The sequence below is a fragment of the Trachemys scripta genome, chromosome 7 (assembly GCF_013100865.1).
Source record: "Trachemys scripta elegans isolate TJP31775 chromosome 7, CAS_Tse_1.0, whole genome shotgun sequence".
NCBI lineage: Eukaryota > Metazoa > Chordata > Testudines > Emydidae > Trachemys > Trachemys scripta.
Genome location: NC_048304.1, coordinates 119,410,448 through 119,429,859, shown reverse-complemented (window position 1 = coordinate 119,429,859; position 19,412 = coordinate 119,410,448). Strand labels below are relative to the sequence as shown.

Here is a 19,412-nt window from a genome sequence, read left to right as displayed (position 1 = left end):
GTACTTACGGCCATCCACTGTCTTTGCCTCCAGGTGCACAAGGTCTGGCTCTTTACTGGAACCCATCACAGACCTGCAAAGGACAGACGGAAGTTAAAGCATTAAAATGAACAAAGCCCAGGCAGATGCTGTCCACTACATTTATTCCACAGTAGAAGACCTCATTTAGGTGGAGTCAAATTTGTATCAGTAACTAAAAGCTAAAGAACTTTGAAAGACCATACTAGTGTTCCCTAAAATAACAACCCTTGGAAATTCTAGGCATGCTGACCTTCTATAAAACCAGAGTTAACATCCCTCCAACAGCCTTAACTCTGCCTAACCCTGCATCCCCACCACCTTCAGAGTGGGGAATGTTGGTGTGTCCTTTGCTTTGATTTCTGGGGTGTGTTTCAGTGCGTGGCATGCTGATGTGCCTTTTGTTCTGATTGGTGGTGTATGCCTTGGTGTTCAGTGCTAAAATCAAGCTTCTCTATTATGAGATAAGCGACAAAGAGTCCTGTGGCACCTTATAGACTAACAGATGTATTGGAGCATAAGCTTTCATGGGTGAATATCCACTTCGTCAGACGCATGTGAGGTATTCACCCACGAAAGCTTATGCTCCAAAGCTTATGCTTGTCGCTTTTTACAGAACCAGACTAACACGGCTACCCCTCTGATACTGACTATTATGAGATGTGTTATGAGATTGGTAAAACAATCAACTGGTAAGCACCTGGAGGATACTGGAGTTATAAGAAATAGCCAGCAAATCAAGCCAAACCAATGTAATTTTCTTCTTTGACGGGGTTCTTGGCTTAGGATATAGGGGGGAAGCAGTAGATATGGTATATCTTGATTTTAGTAAGGCTTTTGACACAGTCCCACCTGACATTCTCATGAGCAAACCAGGGAAATGTGGTCTAGATGAAATTATTATAAGCTGTAAGACTGTATTCAGAGAGCAGTTACCAATAGTTTGTTTTCCAACTTGGACAGCATATCTAGGCAGGTCCTGCAGGCATTCCTGGGTCTGCTACTATTCAATATTTTCATTTATGATTTGGATAATGGAGTGGAGAGTATGCTTATAGAATTTAAAGATGACACCATGCTGGGACACCATGACACCATTGGTCTGAATTCAGCAATATGAAATTCAATACAGACCAGTGCAAAGTACTTCACTTAGGAAGGAAAATCAAATGCAAACCTACAGAACGGGGAATAACTGGCTAGATGGTAGTGATGCTGAAAAGGATTGCGTGGCTATAGTGGATCACAAATTGAATATGACTCAACAATGTGATTCAGCTGCAAAAAAGGTGAATATTCTGGGGTGTGCTAACAGGAGTGTCATAGATAAGACATCTGAGATAAGTGTCCCGCTCTCCTCAGCACTGGTAAGCACAGCTGGAGCACTGTGTCCAATTCCAGGTGCTACACATTAGGGAAGCTGTGGACAAATTGGAAAGTCCAGAGAAGAGCAACAAAAATGATAAAAAGTTTAGAAAATCTGACTTATGAGGAAAGGTTAAAATAATTGGACCTGTTTAATTTTGAGAAAAGAAGACTGAGAGGGGACCCGATAACAGACTTCAAATATATTAAGATCTATTACAAAGAGGGTGGTGACTAGTTGTTCTCCGTGTCCACTGAAGGTAGGACAAGAAGTAAAGGGCTTAATTTGTAACAAGGGAGATTTAGGTTAGATAGTAGGAAAAACTTTCTAACTATAAGGTTAGTTAATACCTGGAATAGGCTTCCAAGGGAGGTTGTGGAATCACCATCACTGGAGATCTTTAAAAAGAGGTTGGTCCTGTTAGGGATAGTCTAGGTATACTTTGTCCTGCCACAGAGCAGGGCCTGGACTCGAGGTCCCTTCCAGCGTTAGATTTCTATGATTCTATGTAGAACACTAGTCAGTCCTCTATATCAGACTTTGCATACACATTAGTTTAATGCACATCCCTAATGACCAATATTCTCTCATTAATTAACAACATAAAAAGAAAATTCCCTGTCCTGTCAGACATTTCATTGGCTCAAATCTAATTAAAACTGTGTTAAGTTAATAAACCAGATGGCAGTCTGGCTAAGAAAATGCTTGTTTGTTCACTGGATAAGAAATATCAGTGTAAGACACTCCATACGGCATGTAAGGGATTATGGAGTAAAGTACACCTTTGGTAAAAAGTCCCTTTTAATTGTTAACATCTATCTGGAGAACACCCTGGAACAGGCCAAAGGGTCATTAGTTTGATGTCCTCTCTGAATTATAGCACTGCTAAATCAGCATAAATTCTGAGGGCACAGTCCTGTTATTGGTTTTGAACCTGTCACCTCTTTCCCGGAGGCAATAGTGAGAGCAGATGGGCCATCCTCATGTGTCTCCATTAAGGATTTGCCTGCCTCAAGGTGGACCATTTTCTTGACAGTAGCCTGAACTATGGGTTAATACTCAATTAAAGCAAGAACATTCATTTCCGGTGATGGACAAGTCAGATGCTATTCTGTCCAATGCCTCATTATTTGCAGGCAATCAAAACTGAGGTTGTAATTCAACTCCCACTTGTACTGCAATCCGAGTTCGATCCAGCTCTTAATCAACACTAGTCTTAACTAAGTAACTAACAATAACCATTTTAAAGATGTTATGAAAAATGGGACTATTTGTTTTGATTATCTCTAGCTTCACTTAAAGAATCCTATTGCAATTCATCAGCTAAAGAAGCTTCTTTTTCTTTGCCGGACAGTGTGAAACATTTCCAGAGAGGCTCAAAACCTGTTTCCTGACTCAGAGCTAGTTTGCTTGTTCTGCACCAGCACATTTGGGGTACATTTTCACTACCTGCCAGATCGGCGGGTAGTAATCGATCTATCGAGGATCGATTTATCGCATCTCGTCTAGACGCGATAAATCGATCTCCGAACGCGTTCCCAGTCGACTCTGGAACTCTACCAGAGCGAGAAGCGGAAGCGGAATCGATCCCGTGCCGTGAGGACACGAGGTAAGTCAAGTCGACTTCAGCTACGCTATTCTTGTAGCTGAAGTTGCGTATCTTAGATCGATTCCCCCCTTCCTAGTGTAGACCAGCCCCCTGGTGTCTATTTTTCAGCAATGGTCAAGCTACACTGGTAGAAGCAATGGTTTAAGTGCTAGTGTAGAAGGGGTCTGTAATGAGCCAGGTTAAATTTTTCAGGTGAACAGTTCATTCACCAAAAAACAGTTTTAGATGTACAAAAACTTTGTGAATTCAGTGAATAGTTTCAGCCAAAAAACTTGTTTATTTTAATAAGATGAAACATTTTATTTCAATATTTTAGAAACAAAATGTTTCAATATCTCTTGTTCTGAAATTAATAAATTTTGTTTCAAAATTTAGCTAGATTTTTTTTTAAAGCTAAAAACCACCCCAAACCAAAATGAAACAAACCTTCAACCCAAAACAGGATCATTTCAAGATTTTTTGAATATTCATAATTTTCATTATTTGGTTTAATTTTACATTTTTTTTTTACATTTAAAAAAAATCAAAAACATTAAATATGGTCAACGTCAAAACAAAGTGTTTTGCCTCAATGAAATGTTTCATTTAAGCCAAAATGATCACTTTTTCAATTTTTTGATTCACCAAAAAATTTGAAAATATTCATTTGTGGTCCGACAGGAAGCAAATTCCCCCTTCCACCTCCAAATTTTCAAAATTCCCAATGTACCAAAACAATTCCAATATTTACTCAGCTCTACTTGCATCATCATCATTTATTAACCATTTATAAAGGTACTTCTAACAAAGTGTGACCCAAATTAATAAAGAATGATTAATTATTATAATGGTAGAAAGGGATTGCCAATCCTTACTGGAAATCTGTTGAATTATATGGATCAGAGCAGCAGAATATATGTTGGACTGCCTTTAAACCAAACTACTTTTGAAAGAGACAAAGTGGGGAATATCTTTTATTGGCCAAACATCTGTTGGTGAGAGAAACAAGCTTTTGAGCTTACAAAGAACTCGTCTTCAGAGTCTACAGACTCAGTGGGCTACAGAAGCACTTTTCACTTGTGAAAGATCTTACCTAGGGTTTATTTGCATCCTGTCCCCACATTATAATTTGGTTGCATGTCTCTTTCCTAGAGCTATTAATAATAAAACTTTTAAAAGAAGTTTTACAGTGAGAAGTTTTACTCAAAGAATAATGACCCCTGGGCCTCCAACACCCATTTTTAATAAATTCTTCTTCTGGATTACCCAGATGACAGAAAAAAGTGCAGCCATTTTTAATGGCACTTTCTTCCAGTTACCATCCATCAGAGAAAAGGGATTGAGGGCTTATTTTGCCAAGTATAAATCAGTTAACCTCTGCCTCCCGTGTCCAACTACCTTGCAACTTTCGGATGTTGTCAATGGGAATTTGACAGTTCCGTTCGACAAGAACAAGATTTGGCTCTTAATGACAAAGGATATGAAAACCAGAGTCCATTCGCTAAACAGACCAAAAATTGACTCTGGGATATCATTCCTTTGCTGTTATTTATTACACCGACTTCAAGTGTATATGGAAGTGGTTGGCTTCATCATAATGCTACTATATAAATCCCTGGCACGATCACACCCTGAATCCTGTGTAAAGTTCTTATTGCCCCATCTCAAAAATTATAGATTAGAATTGAGAAAAGTACAGAGAAGGGCAACAAAAATGATTAGGGGTATGGAACAGCTTCTATATGAGGACAGATAAGAAAGAATGGGCCTATTCAGTTTAGAAAAGAGATGACTAAGGGGTGAAACGATAGAAGGCTATAAAATCTGAATGGTGTGGAGAAAGTGAACAAGGAAGTGTTATTTACCACTCCACATAACACAGGAACCAGGGATCAACCGATGTAATAAATAGGCAGCTGGTTTAAAACAAACAAAAGGAAGTACTTTTTCACACAACACACAGTCAACCTGTGGAACTCATTGCCAGGGGATGTTGTGAAGGCCAAACGTATAACAGGGTTCAAAAAAGCATTAGATAAATTCATGGAGGACAGGTCCACCAATGGCTATTAGCCAAGATGTTCAGGGATGCTATCCCATGCTCTGAGCTGAGTGATCCTAAACCTCCAATTGCCAGATGCTAGGACTAGACAACAGGGGTTGGATCACCCGATAATTGCCCTGTTCTCAGGGCTGACGAGGGGTGGGGGAAGCCAGTACAAATCCTGCAGTTTATAAACTGAAAACCATGAAGCTAGATAGGAATGGCTGAGCTCCAGAGCAGTATCCAGACTGCTGCCACCTTTGTCCCTACGAAGTGGACATGTAGGAAACTGTTCTCTAAAACAAATGTCAGTCAAATACTTCTAACTCCCCATTATCAGCTGTGTTAGCGATGGCTGTCATCAATCTATTTTGCCCACTAGGCCCATGTTGCCTTATCTTCCAGTTTCCCTCCATTCTCTCTGTTCTCAAAGCCTGAGTGCTGATACTTCCATCGGCCTTGTACTGCCTGCAGCTGACTTTCTCTCTGTCTTGGCTTATCATTTTAACTTTGTGGTGAAAACCTACCCTGCTGATTGTGATTCATCCTTTTAATCACAGGCCTTCTTGAAAACACAAACTCCCCCTGGACTTCAATCCCCCTGGTACTGATAAGCATACTTATCAAACTGCACCTATGATATTTTTCCAAAGAGCTTTTTATGTTTAATTGGTGTAATTGTCTTGATGCTTTTTAAAGCAAAAGCACAAAATATAAAAATTACAAACTTTTGGGGTAAGCTAACATGGAAATGCCAATGGGACCACAATCTAAGGCCTTGGCTACACTTACCCGGTAGTTCGACGGCTGGAAATCGAACTTCTGGGTTCGACTTATCGCGTCTAGTCTGGACGTGATAAGTCGAACCCGGAAGTGCTCGCCGTCGACTGCGGTACTCCAGCTCGCCGAGAGGAGTACCGCGGAGTCGACGGGGGAGCCTGCCTGCCGAGTGTGGACCAAGGTAAGTTCGAACTAATTCGAACTAAGGTACTTCGAACTTCAGCTACGTTATTCACGTAGCTGAAGTTGCGTACCTTAGTTCGAATTAGGGGGGTAGTGTAGACCAAGCCTAATGTTCCTTGCTGCCTTTACAGAAAATGGTTGTGTTATGAAATATGTAAGACTACGAACCTTCCGTTACAAAGCGGCTTCCTAAAATATTCATCAACTCCAAGCCTGCTGTGTAGTCGTCTGGGCTTGACAGCTTCAAAAACCTAGACTGAGAGCCGTGGAATTACAGCCCAGCAATGGTTTTGGCTGCAGACTATATATGTAGGAAGCAGGATCAGAAACTGACTAAAAGCGATCCCCTTTTCAGAAAGAGACAATGGCAAACAAAAGAATTGGGCACTCTACATTGAAGAGCAAAGGTTATCTCACCAAGTGTTTCTGCAGTCCCCGCCCCGCCTGCACCATCACGCTGACGGCTGGGTTTCTAAAAACCTGTCTCCCCGTGCACTTCCAGGAAATCCAGTAAAGACCATGTCATGCAGGATCTTTCACTAGTGTGAAAAGCCTAAAATTCACGGCTGCTGGGAGTAAATGAGATGAATGACTGAGTCAGGCTTCTCAGCTGCAGAGAGACCCCATCACTAGGGTAATACAAAACCTCCACACTTCATATTTCGTAATTTCAAACACATTGTTTTTAAGCACAGGTCATTATGAGCTGCAAGTGCCGATCAATAATTTCAAATACGGGCAGCTGGGCTAACATTTTCAAATGTACATATGGATCAAGGCCAACATTTTCAAAGGGAGCTTCTGGTCTTGGATGCCTTCCTGATCAGTTTCCCAGTTTAAGACACCTTGGATCTCATTTTCAGAGTCAACTGGAGTTTTCAGTAGGCAGCACTTTCTGGAAGTCAGGATCCTTTCAGGACCCTCAAGGTGGGCATCAAGAAATTGAGACGCCCCCAAAAAATCAGAGGCCGCTTATGAAAATGTTGCCCTTAATGCCCAAGCTGAGGCAACCAAGTTTGAAAATGTCACCATTTATGCTTTCCACTGAGCGTGCCCAGAAGGCTGTGGGCTCCTAGATGCGTGTATGTTGGTTAACACCTGATTTTTTTCCCATTCTAAATACCAAATAAATCAAACTATCAGATAATGCATAAAAGTGAGGTTCTGACCATGTTTGGTCATTAGTACCTTGGGAACTGGTTAGTTCACAGGGTGTTTTCTCAGGGATGCCATGCATAGCAGGAAAGGAAGCAAAATTTCTGGTGACCAAGAGGTAAGTCTGGATCAGTACTTCGGTCCTAATGGGCTCTACATTGACTCTGTCACAAACCCCTTCCTGCCCTGGCATGGCCTCTTCATATGACCTGTCTCCCAAATGCCAGTTCTCAAGGCTCCCTTTAGGCTCAGAACCAACAGAAGGGGCTGCATTGAGAACTGAGCACTGGGGCAGGGAATAGGCAGTACAGAGCCAGTAACTCATTGGCCAGGGAGATGTGGCTGGAAACAGGAGAAAAGGATGGAGGAACACGAGTCTCTCTGTCCACTTGGAAAAGACATGTTCTGGTGCTTTTGTGTGTCACGAGGGGTTTAGATGGGAGGAAAAGCTATTACTCTTCCGGGGGGAGGGGGGGCCGGGAGGGAGGCATAGGAAGAGAAGAACTCGCAAGTGGAAACTAGTTCCTTTCATTAAATTTTTTAAAAGAAATGCTTCTTTTTTCTTCTTCATTAAACCAACTTTGTAACCAGTTGAAAGACAGGAATACTCCCCCCGCCAAATGATTCACATTTTAATTTTAAAAAACTAAACTTGAAATTTGGCAAATTTCAACAATGCTACCCAGTAGAGGCATAATTCCCTACATTTACACCAAAACACTGGCAGTTGTTAATAATTTGCAAGCAAATTATTATGACTTGTGTGTTCCAATAGTCCCTAGAAACCCTCGCCAAGATCAAGGGACCATGGTACTAGACATGATGTACCTAGTAAGAGACAGTCACTGCCTTGGAAAGCTTACAATCTCAATAGGCAAGAGAGACAAAGGAATTACTGTTATCCTCATTTTACAGGTGGGGAACTGAGGCACAGATGGTGAAATCCTTGCCCCACTGAAACCACTGGGAGTTTTGCCATTGACTTTAGTGGGACCAAGATTTCATCTAGAGAGATTAAGTGACTTGCCCAAGGACAGACAGTGTCGGAGCCAGGAATTGAACCCAGCTCTCCTGAATCCAGCACTTTAAGCCCAAGACCATCTTCTCTTTAAAAATGCTCAGGCAACAAAGGCCTGATCCAAAGTCCATTGACGCCAATGGGTAAAATCTTGGACCATTTGAAATCAATGGGAGTTGTGCGATTTCAGGCCAAGATTTGAGCCCTGGAGAACACTCACATGGACTCCAATTGGGCTTTGGATCAGGCCCCATGTGGGTGAAGAGCTACAGATAGCAGTAAAAATGCAGGTGAAGTTGCAAATGGACAGCTTGGAAAATCCAGATCCAAATGTGATGCTTGAAAACGATGCTTGAATACCTGCCCCAGTCCCCCTTTCCAGTCATCAGACTCCAGCAGCTGGCAATATGGATCCCTTGGCTGGCCCTGTGCTTAGTCATATTTATTTTGAGATGGCTCAGTGCAAAATTCCTTCAGTTCTTCATTTTCCATTTCTAATGCTTCTCCAGCTCCTCATTCATTGCATTACCCAGAAAGGCTAATTAGCCATAACAGACAGGTGGAAATGCACGCTTGTTTTTTTTTTGAGATCCTTACGCTGAAATCATCCTATGAGCATAAATATTCTAACAAGCTTTATCCTGTCACAACAGAGTCATAAAGTTGCTCTGTTCAGCACACGATAATGGCTTTGTAATTCAATTATTGGGAGTATTTGTCTATGGGGATTTATCTTCTTTTAGCCTCAGCACTTGTGTGAATCCCTTATCATAAATCTCACAAATGCTAAGCCAGCTCCCCAACTCCTCCGGGGCATGTCTTGTCACTTCTTGTTAAAAAAGTTGACAGCGTCTTCCAAATTACTCACTGGCAGGAGCTTGTTTTTGTTTTAAAAGGCCAGAAGCACAACAAACAAGAGATGAGGAAGGTAGATCCCTAGATGCTACCATTTCCCCCCCGCTGATGGTCTTGCAGTGCCTTGAATCCTATCTCTGAATAAGAATTGAAATGCTTTGCACTTATTACAGTCCCTTTTGTGCCAGGTTCTCAAAGCCTCTTGTAAACAACAGATAAGTAAGTTTCCCAACACTTTATTGAGGTCTCTGGGTATTATTGCACAATGCCTGCTTTACAAATTGGTAAAATGAGTTGGCGAGAGCGATTAAGGGCCAAATTATGCGCTCAGCTGTACAGTTGTAAATCCAGAGTGACTCCACTGATTACACAAGAGTAAATGGCTCTAATTGACTTGGCCAAGATCACACTGTACTTATGTGACAAAGCCAGAAATAGAGTCCAGGAATCCTGGCAGCTAGTCCTGAAACCACTAAACCAAACCCCTTTGCAAGGATGGTGGGTACCACTAGAAATAATGCTGTAGAGTGTAACTTGGTGAAGATGCAGAAAATGGTCATTAACAATTCTCTGCTATGATCACTTTCTTCCCCATCAGCCTCCAGCAACCACCCCCTTTCATTAGAAGACTTCCTGATTTCTCTATCTGCCCCTAACTCTAGGCACAGATTCGAACAGCCTGGGGCAGCTGGAACATGTCACCTGGGAAGAATCGCTCAGGTGACCATCCAGCCAACTGGGGATTGCAGAAGGGAATGGTGGTAGTCCACCCATATCACTGCCCTGACATGCCCCTTGTCTCAGAGTCGTGGGGAAGGTAACATAAGCTGCCCTCCAGATTATACAGATAGCTCTATAAGGCCGTGTCTACGTTAGAGCTGGGGTGTTAATCCCCTGTCCAGCTACACAGCCTCATGCTAGCTCGATGAGAGCTAGTGCACGTATAAACAGCAGCATAGCCCAAGTGGCAGCAAAGGCCCAGTTTCGCCATGCCAAGTACGTACTCAGGCAGGTTTGTACTTGGTACAGCTGAGTCACACCTATGCTGAAAGCAGGGGGGAGGGATAGCTCAGTGGTTTGAGCATTGGCCTGCTAAACCCAGGGTTGCGTGTTCAATCCTTGAGGGGGCCATTTAGGAACGGGGGAAAAAATCTGTCTGGGGATTGGCCCTGCTTTAAGCAGGGGGTTGGACTAGATACCTCCTGAGGTCCCTTCCAACCCTGATATTCTATGCTGCTACCGCAGCAACGCTGCTATTTGTACTCACAGTAGCTCGATCAGAGCTAGCACAAATACACCTATGCAAGCAGTGGAATCACACCCCAGCTCCTAGCATAGACATTGTCACGGTTAAGGTTAGGCTATTTCCAGTGACAGGGATTCCCCCAACTCCTCCCTTGGCAGCTTGCTCTACTTACTAATTCTTCTTAGAGTTGGGGGAATCCCTGTCCCTGGAAATGGCCTAACCTTAACCGTTAGGAAGGCCACCTGCTCAGCTGGTGCAAGCTACCCCCGTTTACACTAGCTGCAAATCTGGCCAAAAAAAGTTTCCCCTAACAATCATCCCCCTAGATTTTCTCTGCTACAGCCTTGAGTTGTGCTTCCTTCCTGCTCTGTCCTCACTGACTAATAGGAATGATTTGTTCCCTGTCCTCTTTATCTAGAAGATTTCCTGGATGTATTCACTCACTCACTGCATCCCTTTTTCACATGTTACAAGTAGAACCCAGGGAGCCTCTGGCATCTTCTATTGAGAGCTATTTAAAAGGGGGGAAAGTCCTCTGGGTTATTGCTTCTGAATGCAGTGCAGTAATACAATGAATTGACTTATGCTACAAGGACCAAGCCTACCTTTTGGCTTCAAGGTTCCATCCTTCTGACAACTAAGGGACGCAGTCCAGCCAGCGCTTTCCACCCAACAATCTCAGCTGGTCTGGGTTCCTTTAACTTTACACTCTCACCACAGGCTGCCTGGGGACAGTACGGAAGGGCCATGAAACTTATACAGCCTATTGAATCATTTTCAAAAATAGGGATATAGTTTACATGAAAATATCCATCAAAAATTGTCCTTTTTATAGCCTGTTATAAGCATTCTCTCATTTGCTTTTGTTTGGGCAGGGATGGTGTCCCTAGCCTCTGTTGGCCAGAAGCTGGGAATGGGCGACAGCGGATGGATCACTTGATGATTCCCTGTTCTGTTCATTCCCTCTGGGGCACCTGACACTGGCCACTGTCGGAAGACAGGATACCGGGCAAGATGGACCCTTCGTCTGACCCCGTAGGGCCATTCTTATGTTCTTATGCTTCTCTTCTTTTTCTATTTTTTTCCCCTCTCAAACAAATTCTCTTTTGTGTCAAATATAATGTGTCCACAGAGGTATGTAAAATAACTGAGAAAATCCCTTGAGCTCTCTTGGCCTAAACTATGCCTTCCATATTTGCACTCCCAACCAGTCAGCTAGATCTGCTTTTTCACAATTACACTCATGTGACTCAGATCGCTTCAGGAAGGCATTAATTGGCACTGATGTAAATGAGATCAGAATCAGACGGCTGTATGCAGACACTGGCTAGGAACTCAGGATACCTTAGGCTCTGACCTAAGCACCTTGGGCAAGACAAAAAAGGGCCATATTTTTCGTGCTGAGCCCCCACAACCCGGGCCAGATTTTCAGAAGGGTGCAGCTACCATGGTCACACCCAGGTCTAGATTTTCAAGAGTTTGGCACCTCACATACTGAGGTCTTTTGAAAATCTCACCACTGCTTTTAGCTCCTAAGTGACTCCTTTGAATGTATGTCCCCAATTGTCAGTGCCGAGTTCTTTTGCAAATCTAGTCCTCGGTCTCTCTAGCTCAGCTCCCCCTGTGAAAAACAGGGATACCCACCTTTCCTTTGTCTGTCTTGTCCATTGAAACTGTAAGCTCTTGTGGGGGAGGGACGGTCCCTCACTATGGGTTTTATAGTGCCTAGCACAAGAGGGCATTGTGTTGGGTTCTTTCTACTGACCATCTTGTTAGAGAAGAACAGTCTACTACTGCTGTCTTCTAATGAAGACAGCCCTGGAGCTCAAGTGCCCCGACGTCTGTGCTGAAGGTCCCATATTTGAACTTTACTGGATGCTCATGCGAGAGTTTACTCTGCAGCACCCTGCCTCGGTTTTCCCCTTTTGCAGAGCGATCTCAACACAATCCAAAGGAAATTAAAACATTTCCCACCTGAGGTCCAATTTATTTCAGTCCTCAAGGACACAGTGGCCCCAGGCCACACCTCTTACTTGGGGGATTTCCAGTCCTCTTTTTCAGAGCCGGGTCACCAGTGACTGTTCAAAGTCACTGTAGGGGCCTAACTTACAGCTGCTTTTTCAAGCCTGCTACACCTCCTCAGGCTTCTGTTTCTCAAGCACCTGCTGCCCTTTACAGGGAATCAGCTACTTTCACACAGGTATCCCTTCTTTAGTAATCAGGGTTGGCTAGTCCTAGGCCCTCCAGCCATTAAGGGGCAAGCCACCCTGTTACCACCAGGAATAACAGATGGGTGGAGAAGACAACTTATTTTCTGAGACCCTTAGGATTAAATTGACTATGATACATGATCACACACTGAGCTAGAGCCTTTGGCCAGGAAGCTGGTGCAAACATCCAGAGGGAACCACAAATTGTGGCGAGTGATTCCAGAGGGAAAAGGTGCATGGCTGGGATGGCCCTGAACCATCTTGATCCTTCCCCTTTGGGGCCATTTGCATCTGGCGTAAGTGAAAGCAACCCTCGGGCTGCTCTAATCTAGCACCAGAGGCTCAAGCCTGGACAAGGGCTGAAGCAGAGCAGGGTGGGGAAAAGGGCAGCTTTATGCCACCTTTGTAGGTCTGTGCCCCCCGTCCTACAACTTGGGCCAGAGGAACCAGATCCCAGGATTTGTCCCTCTGCTTCTCAGATCAGACAATATAATATGATCAGTTATTCCCACAGCACACACCTGGCAGTGCTGTGTTCTGGTCTGTGTGCGCGCTGGTCAGGGTCCGCAGAAGGCATTTACAGGAAGAATACGAAGTAAACCATACTTATTCAGTGAGCTACTCGTTAAATATACAACAGAGAGTAAGGATAAAACTTTCCTAGCATGTGTCCAGACAGTTAAGTTCACAGCCAAGTTAGCTGTGTCGCTAACTGCCCCATTTAATGAAATGCAGCTCTGGAGGTTTACCCCATGCATAGGTGTGAAGGCAAATTCGCTTCTTACTCAAATCCCTGTAGAAGATAAGCACGTTCTTGGGCCCTGGCTAGCAACACAGCGCTCTTCTGCTGAATCACCCTAACATCAAGCTCTTGTATCCTACATAAAGATGTATGCATATTTCTCTTGATGAGTTAATCCAATTAGCTCTACTCCAGGATATAGGCATGAGTTGGAATGAATAGGATTTTGCCCTCATTTAGCCAGTGTGACAGACCCAGACCAGTGTGGTACAGGAGTCTGGTAGAGGGCAAATATACTGGTCACTGGATGAGTAGTTTTCTGTTCCCTGAGTGACCAGAGCAGGGGCTGCACTAGAGTAATCAGGAACCTGCTAGAACCAGTTAAGGCAGGCAGGCTAATTAGGGCACCTGGAGTCAATTAAGAAGAAGCTGCTAGAATCAATTAAGGCAGGCTAATCAGGGCACCTGGGTTTTAAAAGGAACTCACTTCAGTTTGTGGTGGAAGTGTAAGGAGCTGGGAGCAAGAGGCACAAGGAGTAAGAGGGTCAGGGTGTGCTGTGCTGCTGGAGGACTGAGGAGCACAAGCGTTATCAGACACCAGGAGGAAGGTCCTGTGATGAGACTAAGGAAGGTGTTTGGAGGAGGCCATGGGGAAGTAGTCCAGGGAGTTGTAGCTGTCATGCAGCTGTTACAGGAGGCACTATAGACAGCTGCAGTCCACAGGGCTCTGGGCTGGAACCCGGAGTAGAGGGCGGGCCCGGGTTCCCCCCAAACCTCCCAATTGACCTGGACTGTGGGTTCTTCCAGAGGGGAAGGTCTCTGGTTGTTCCCCAACCCACATGGTGAATCTCTGAGGCAAGAAAATCCGCCAATAAGCGCAGGACCCACCAAGATAGAGGAGGAACTTTGTCACACCAGTATCACTGCAAGCCTTCCCTCGAGATGAATCAGCTGGCATGGGTAAAGTACCCTCTACACCAGGTACAAGGATTACCCACAAATAGAGTACGACGCTCCTCCCCCATCCCTCACCTCACCACTCCTAACACCGAGGGTCCGAGTCCAAGAAGGGTCAGTTACATGAATAAGAAGAACACGTGCAATGACCCAGCTGAGGATGCCATTGCAAGCATTATTACTTCAGGGCCAACCCAGTCGTCAGCTGGGCTCCCGAAGTTCCCCGCCCATGTTAGAATACAGTAGGGTGACCAGACAGCAAATGTGAAAAATCAGGACGGGGATGGGGGGTAATAGGAGCCTATATAAGAAAAAGACCCCAAAATCGGGACTGTCCCTATAAAATCGGGACATCTGGTCACCCTAGAATACAGCAAAAGTAGGGGCAACACTAGGTGACTGATGCTCTGAAGCATTTTGACTTGGCTCCTGCCAAAGACAGGCTTTCTGCATACACAGCTATTGGGGATTCAGTGGGCTCCAGTGATTAGTGCACTGGACCCAGTCAGGAGACCTGGGTTCACGTCCTGAGTCTGCCAGACCTACTATGTGCCTTTGAGCACGTTATCTGTAAAATGGAGATAGAAATATTTACTTCCTTGAGAAAGCATTTTGAGTACCACACATGAAAAGAGCTCTATGGGCCTGTTTTAATGACACTGAAGTCAATAGAAAGCCTCCTATTGATTTCAGTGGGCTTTGCACACAGTCCTCTAAGAGCTAAGTATTATTATGGCAAATCCGATGGGCCCAATGGGATAAGGAACAGGCTGTGTGTGTCTTTGAGCTCCCTCATCTGCCCCTCTTCAGGATGGCATCAGTGTCCCCACAAAACACAATAGGGATAAAGTCCTAAATCACAGGATTGAGCTTAGATATGCCGGCACCCCAGTTCCAGATGGACGGCGGGGACTCAGGGTGTACTGGAGGTCTTCGAATTATCAGAGATTTTCACTGAACACACTGAAATACGTTTAGCATCTTAATTCAGAGAAGACTGCCAACAGGAGCATATGCTCCCCTGGTTACATCAGGAGGCAGAGATGTTACACGGACATCACTGGCTTGCAAGCAAAAGATGCCAGAGGCCTGGAATGTTACCTGTGCACATTTCAGTAGGATGCACCCTGGCAGCAGTAAGTTTTAAGGGAACGTTGAACCTTGTTTTCAGGTGCCCTAAGCACAGTGGCACCTGGGGGCACCGCTTGTCCACCTCGAGGTGCTATTTGCCATCTACTTCTATTACCCTGGAGACTGGACCTGCCTGAAACTATCAGCAACGGGACAAAAGCTTCTACCTCGGAGCTCTGACCTTTCAAAGGATTTTCTTCCAAATCCAAAATCCACTTGGGAACAAACACGTATCGGTTGCCTTAGAAAACCACTAGCTGTTACCCACCAGCCAGTGATTTCATTCAGTGCCCCACGAGCCTTCATCTGGCATGGGCATGTTTGCTTTATGTCTAAGTTATTAAATGTGTCTCTTTTTAATTAAACGTTCTGTACAGCTCAGCTCATCCACTGTGGCTTTGAAGTCACATCAAGCAGATGATTTTCTGGACACACTGTTGTGCTGCACTTTGAATGGCATCTTCTGCATCAGCCTCCAGCAGTCGCCCCACAGTGACTGAAAGGTTTTGTTTGGCGATGCCCAGCAGCTTTTGGAAATAACCCAGACACGACGCTATTCAAACCGGCTCAGCCCACCTGATTTCACCCAGCCAAAAAGCTGACAGGAGCCACTGGAACGGTTTGCCAGACGAGCTCCGACCGCTTGGGTACAATGGAATTTTTAAAAGCTGTTAGCAGGCTTTAGATGCTGCTTTTCAGCTCCTCCAGAGGCTTCTTTAGTGAACAGAATCCTGGCTTTTAAAATAATTTGCGGTTTCTTTCCCTCTGAAATAACTCACGCAAGAAATTTATTTTTAAAGATGAGCTCCATTTGCTTTTCCCCAGAAGAGGTAAGTTTTCCATCATCCCAAACACACCCCATCCTCCATCCACCCACCCACTCACCTCTCAGTCGGTCTCTCTCCCCCTCTGCCTATTCCTACATCTATATAAGCACAACTCTCTCACCCTCTGTCTGTCCACTGGTCTCTCTTTCTCATAATCTGGGTAAAGTTGCAGCTATATGCAGCAGTCAAATTGGAGTCAAACCAATGTCCATTTCCAAACTAAGCAGGACCATATCAATCCACCATCTGCTTTGGCATCTAATCCATCTCCGAATCCAGTTTAAAAACGTCCTTTTATTGTCAAAACTCTCCACGGACTCCCCGCCTTCCCCGACCTATGTCCGCTTGTTTTTCTGTTGACTTCTTCTCCTCTTGCAGTCTCCTTCTACTCCACTCAGCCCCTCATGGGGGCTCTCCTTATTAGGGGTCGGGGGGTTCTATGACTCTGGTGCTGTATTATTTATATGAAACTAACTGCCACCTCCACACCCTCCAATTGAATGAGTCACTTTCCCTGTTACAGAACCCGGACTTGTGATTACTTTCTTTTCCCCTCACCCATGACTGACTCTTTCTGTGAAACATTTGATGGCAATATGTCTTAACTAGAGATGAGCTCGAGCTGCAATTGAAAAAAAAATGGTTCTGGATTTCAAACACCCAGAATTCAAGTAAACTCTGGATCTATTCTAAAGATAGGGGATATTTGTGACATTTCGAATATGGATCTGGGGTCAGATTTGGAACCCCTCCTCCAAAGTCTAAGGGTGTCTTCATCTAGCTCCACCCCATAGTGCTAAGCATGTTGTATAAAAATAAACAGGATTGTATTGTAGAACAATGTTAGATGACATGTGTAAATTACGAAAAAGGGGATATCCACTCTGCTTGGAGATACAACAGTCATGTCCACCCAGCAGATTAATTGTTTGTATTTATTTTCTCTCTAATTAAGTCTAATCTCCTTGAGGCAGTGACTGTTTCCTTGTCTGTGTTGCACCCTGCCATGGTTTCATGCCTTCTTTCCCCTTGATACCATGTCAGTAAATATTACAGCTCTCTCCAGAAACTGCCATTGCAGCATTGCTCTGATGAAAGTGAACAATAAACATATAATTAACCATATTCTCTTTGGGGCAGGGACTGTCCGTTCTTCTGTTTGTACAGCAACCAGTACAATAGAGCCTTGATTCATGACTGGGGTCCCTAGGTGCTAGATAATACAAATAATAAGCATGACTAACATCGATAAAGCTAATGGTTGTATCTGGGCACAAATAATTGGCAAATTGAGCTCTTTCTCCCCTCTGTGTGCTAATTGCTTACAACCTTTCGATTTGTGCAATTTAATAAGTCACTCAAAAATATTCAGGGTTAGATTATGATTAAACTTAATTGAAAAAAAATATTTTTTCCATAAATCAATCAATCACATTTTCATTTTTTTTAACCTTTCCAATCATCTCTAATTATGCTACCCAACCCATTGACTTCTATGGAACTACTTGCGGTGTAAGTTATTCCTTTATGTGAAAAAGATTATCAAAATGTATCCTTCAATGAGTAATTTATACATACATATTTTAGCCTTACAGTTTGTTATTTGGCTAGGTCGTCACCTGGTTGCTATTATGGGTAGGGTGTAATTGGCTGTCCGAGTAACAAGATATTGTTGTTGCTCCCTGATTGGATGACTAAAACTTTTATAAACAGGAAGAGGGACATCAACGTGATTTCAAGATGGCTGCTCCAGATACTTTACACCAATCCCATTCACATTTGTATTTGTGAAACTTTCACTTTCTGCGAACATTCTTACCAACAAAAACACACTTCTATGAATGTGTGCAGACAATGTCTACAAAAAGTCACAAATGTCATCAAAGAGAATCCAGGCGGGTTATTCGAACTAATGTTCCCAAACATTTTAATGAAGCATTTGCCCAGCTGTACCAACCATGGTTTCAAGCCTTCTTTCCCCTTGATACCACGTCAGTAAATATTGCTGCTCTCTCCAGAAACCCGCCAATGCAGCATTGCTCTGATGAACGAGTCCTGACCCTGATGGCTTTTCAGCAAAATATTGAAAATGGAAATACTTCATCCAAAAACTGCAATAGTTTGATACAAAATGGTGCTGCGGTGCCTCCTAGTAGTTGTAGTTGAGTGCCTTATGCTCCCATTCTATGGCCTGGGCTCTCCGATGCACGACTTTCTCCCCTCTTGTTGAGGGACTGCATCAGGCTGTGGTGATCATGGGAGATGTCAGTTCTTAGCACATCACCACAGTTAGAACACATCACATGTATTAATGAAGTTTTCCTCAAAACACCCTTATGAGAGAGAGAAGTGTCAATCTCGTCCCTCTTTTTGCCAGATGAGAAAGCCCCAGGTCCCTGTTTGTTGTAAAGGTTTGAGTTCATCTGCGTACCCCACACCTGATATCTCCCTGAGGTAGCATCCTAATCTCTCCCACAGCAACCAGTCTGGATGTCAGAGAATGACTTTTAGCTTCAGGTGAAGGAGTAAACGGGGAACGATAAGCCCTGAAGAATCAAAGATTCTGTTTTTATGGAAATCCCTCTTTCATTAGAAGGGAGTCAACACAGGAATACAGAGTTCATATGATCTACAAGCAGCTGAATTCTCTCTAAATAGAATGTTTTCTCAAAGTTTTGCAGGAGGTGTCAGCAGATTATTTTAATGTTTTTCTGTGGTTTAAATTCCTCTGGGGACTTTCACGTAGCAGCCAAAAATAAGAAAAAGAAAATGATCTTGCAAACCTATATAAAAACAAGGCAGCGGGAAAGATGACAGTGGTTTCTCTGGTAACATTTACAGTCAGATTTTTTTCTACGGGAGCGTTAGCAGCCCCCAGTGAATTTATTCATAAGACTTAAAGTGCCCCAGGACTATTTATGTGAGGGCCATAGCAGGGTCATATGGCAATTAAAATATAATACTGAGCAATTAGGAATTTCAGCTTTGATCTGATTAGCAATAGAGTGTGTTTTAAAAGCCTATAAAGCCTCCTGAAAGTTTCTTTCTTGTCAAATAAAACATAAATGCATGGCATATAGAAATGCAACCATGAAAGGGCCCAAGGCCCAGGGTTAAACTCAATGCTTTGCCTCACAGCCTAGCCTGGTGGCTTTAAGCCACTTTTGTGGCCTCCTGATCCTGGACCATTCCAAAGGGTGGAGAGATCCTGGAGTAATTTACCATCCCCAGGGACCAATCTGAATTACGCCATCTCCCCAGGATGCTCAACAATCTCCGTAGCACTGTGTGA

The 19,412-nt window shown here is 43.8% G+C and overlaps 1 protein-coding gene across 3 annotated transcripts in view; it reads right to left on the bottom strand.

Moving 5' to 3' along the window:
- Positions 1-19,412, bottom strand: part of SORCS1 (sortilin related VPS10 domain containing receptor 1) — a 408,602-nt gene that overhangs the window by 106,122 nt on the left and 283,068 nt on the right. For all 3 annotated transcript variants that reach the window (XM_034776637.1, XM_034776634.1, XM_034776636.1), the window contains exon 6: positions 9-73. In XM_034776637.1, coding sequence (XP_034632528.1) covers positions 9-73 — 65 coding nt within the window. The remainder of the gene's footprint in view (positions 1-8; positions 74-19,412) is intronic.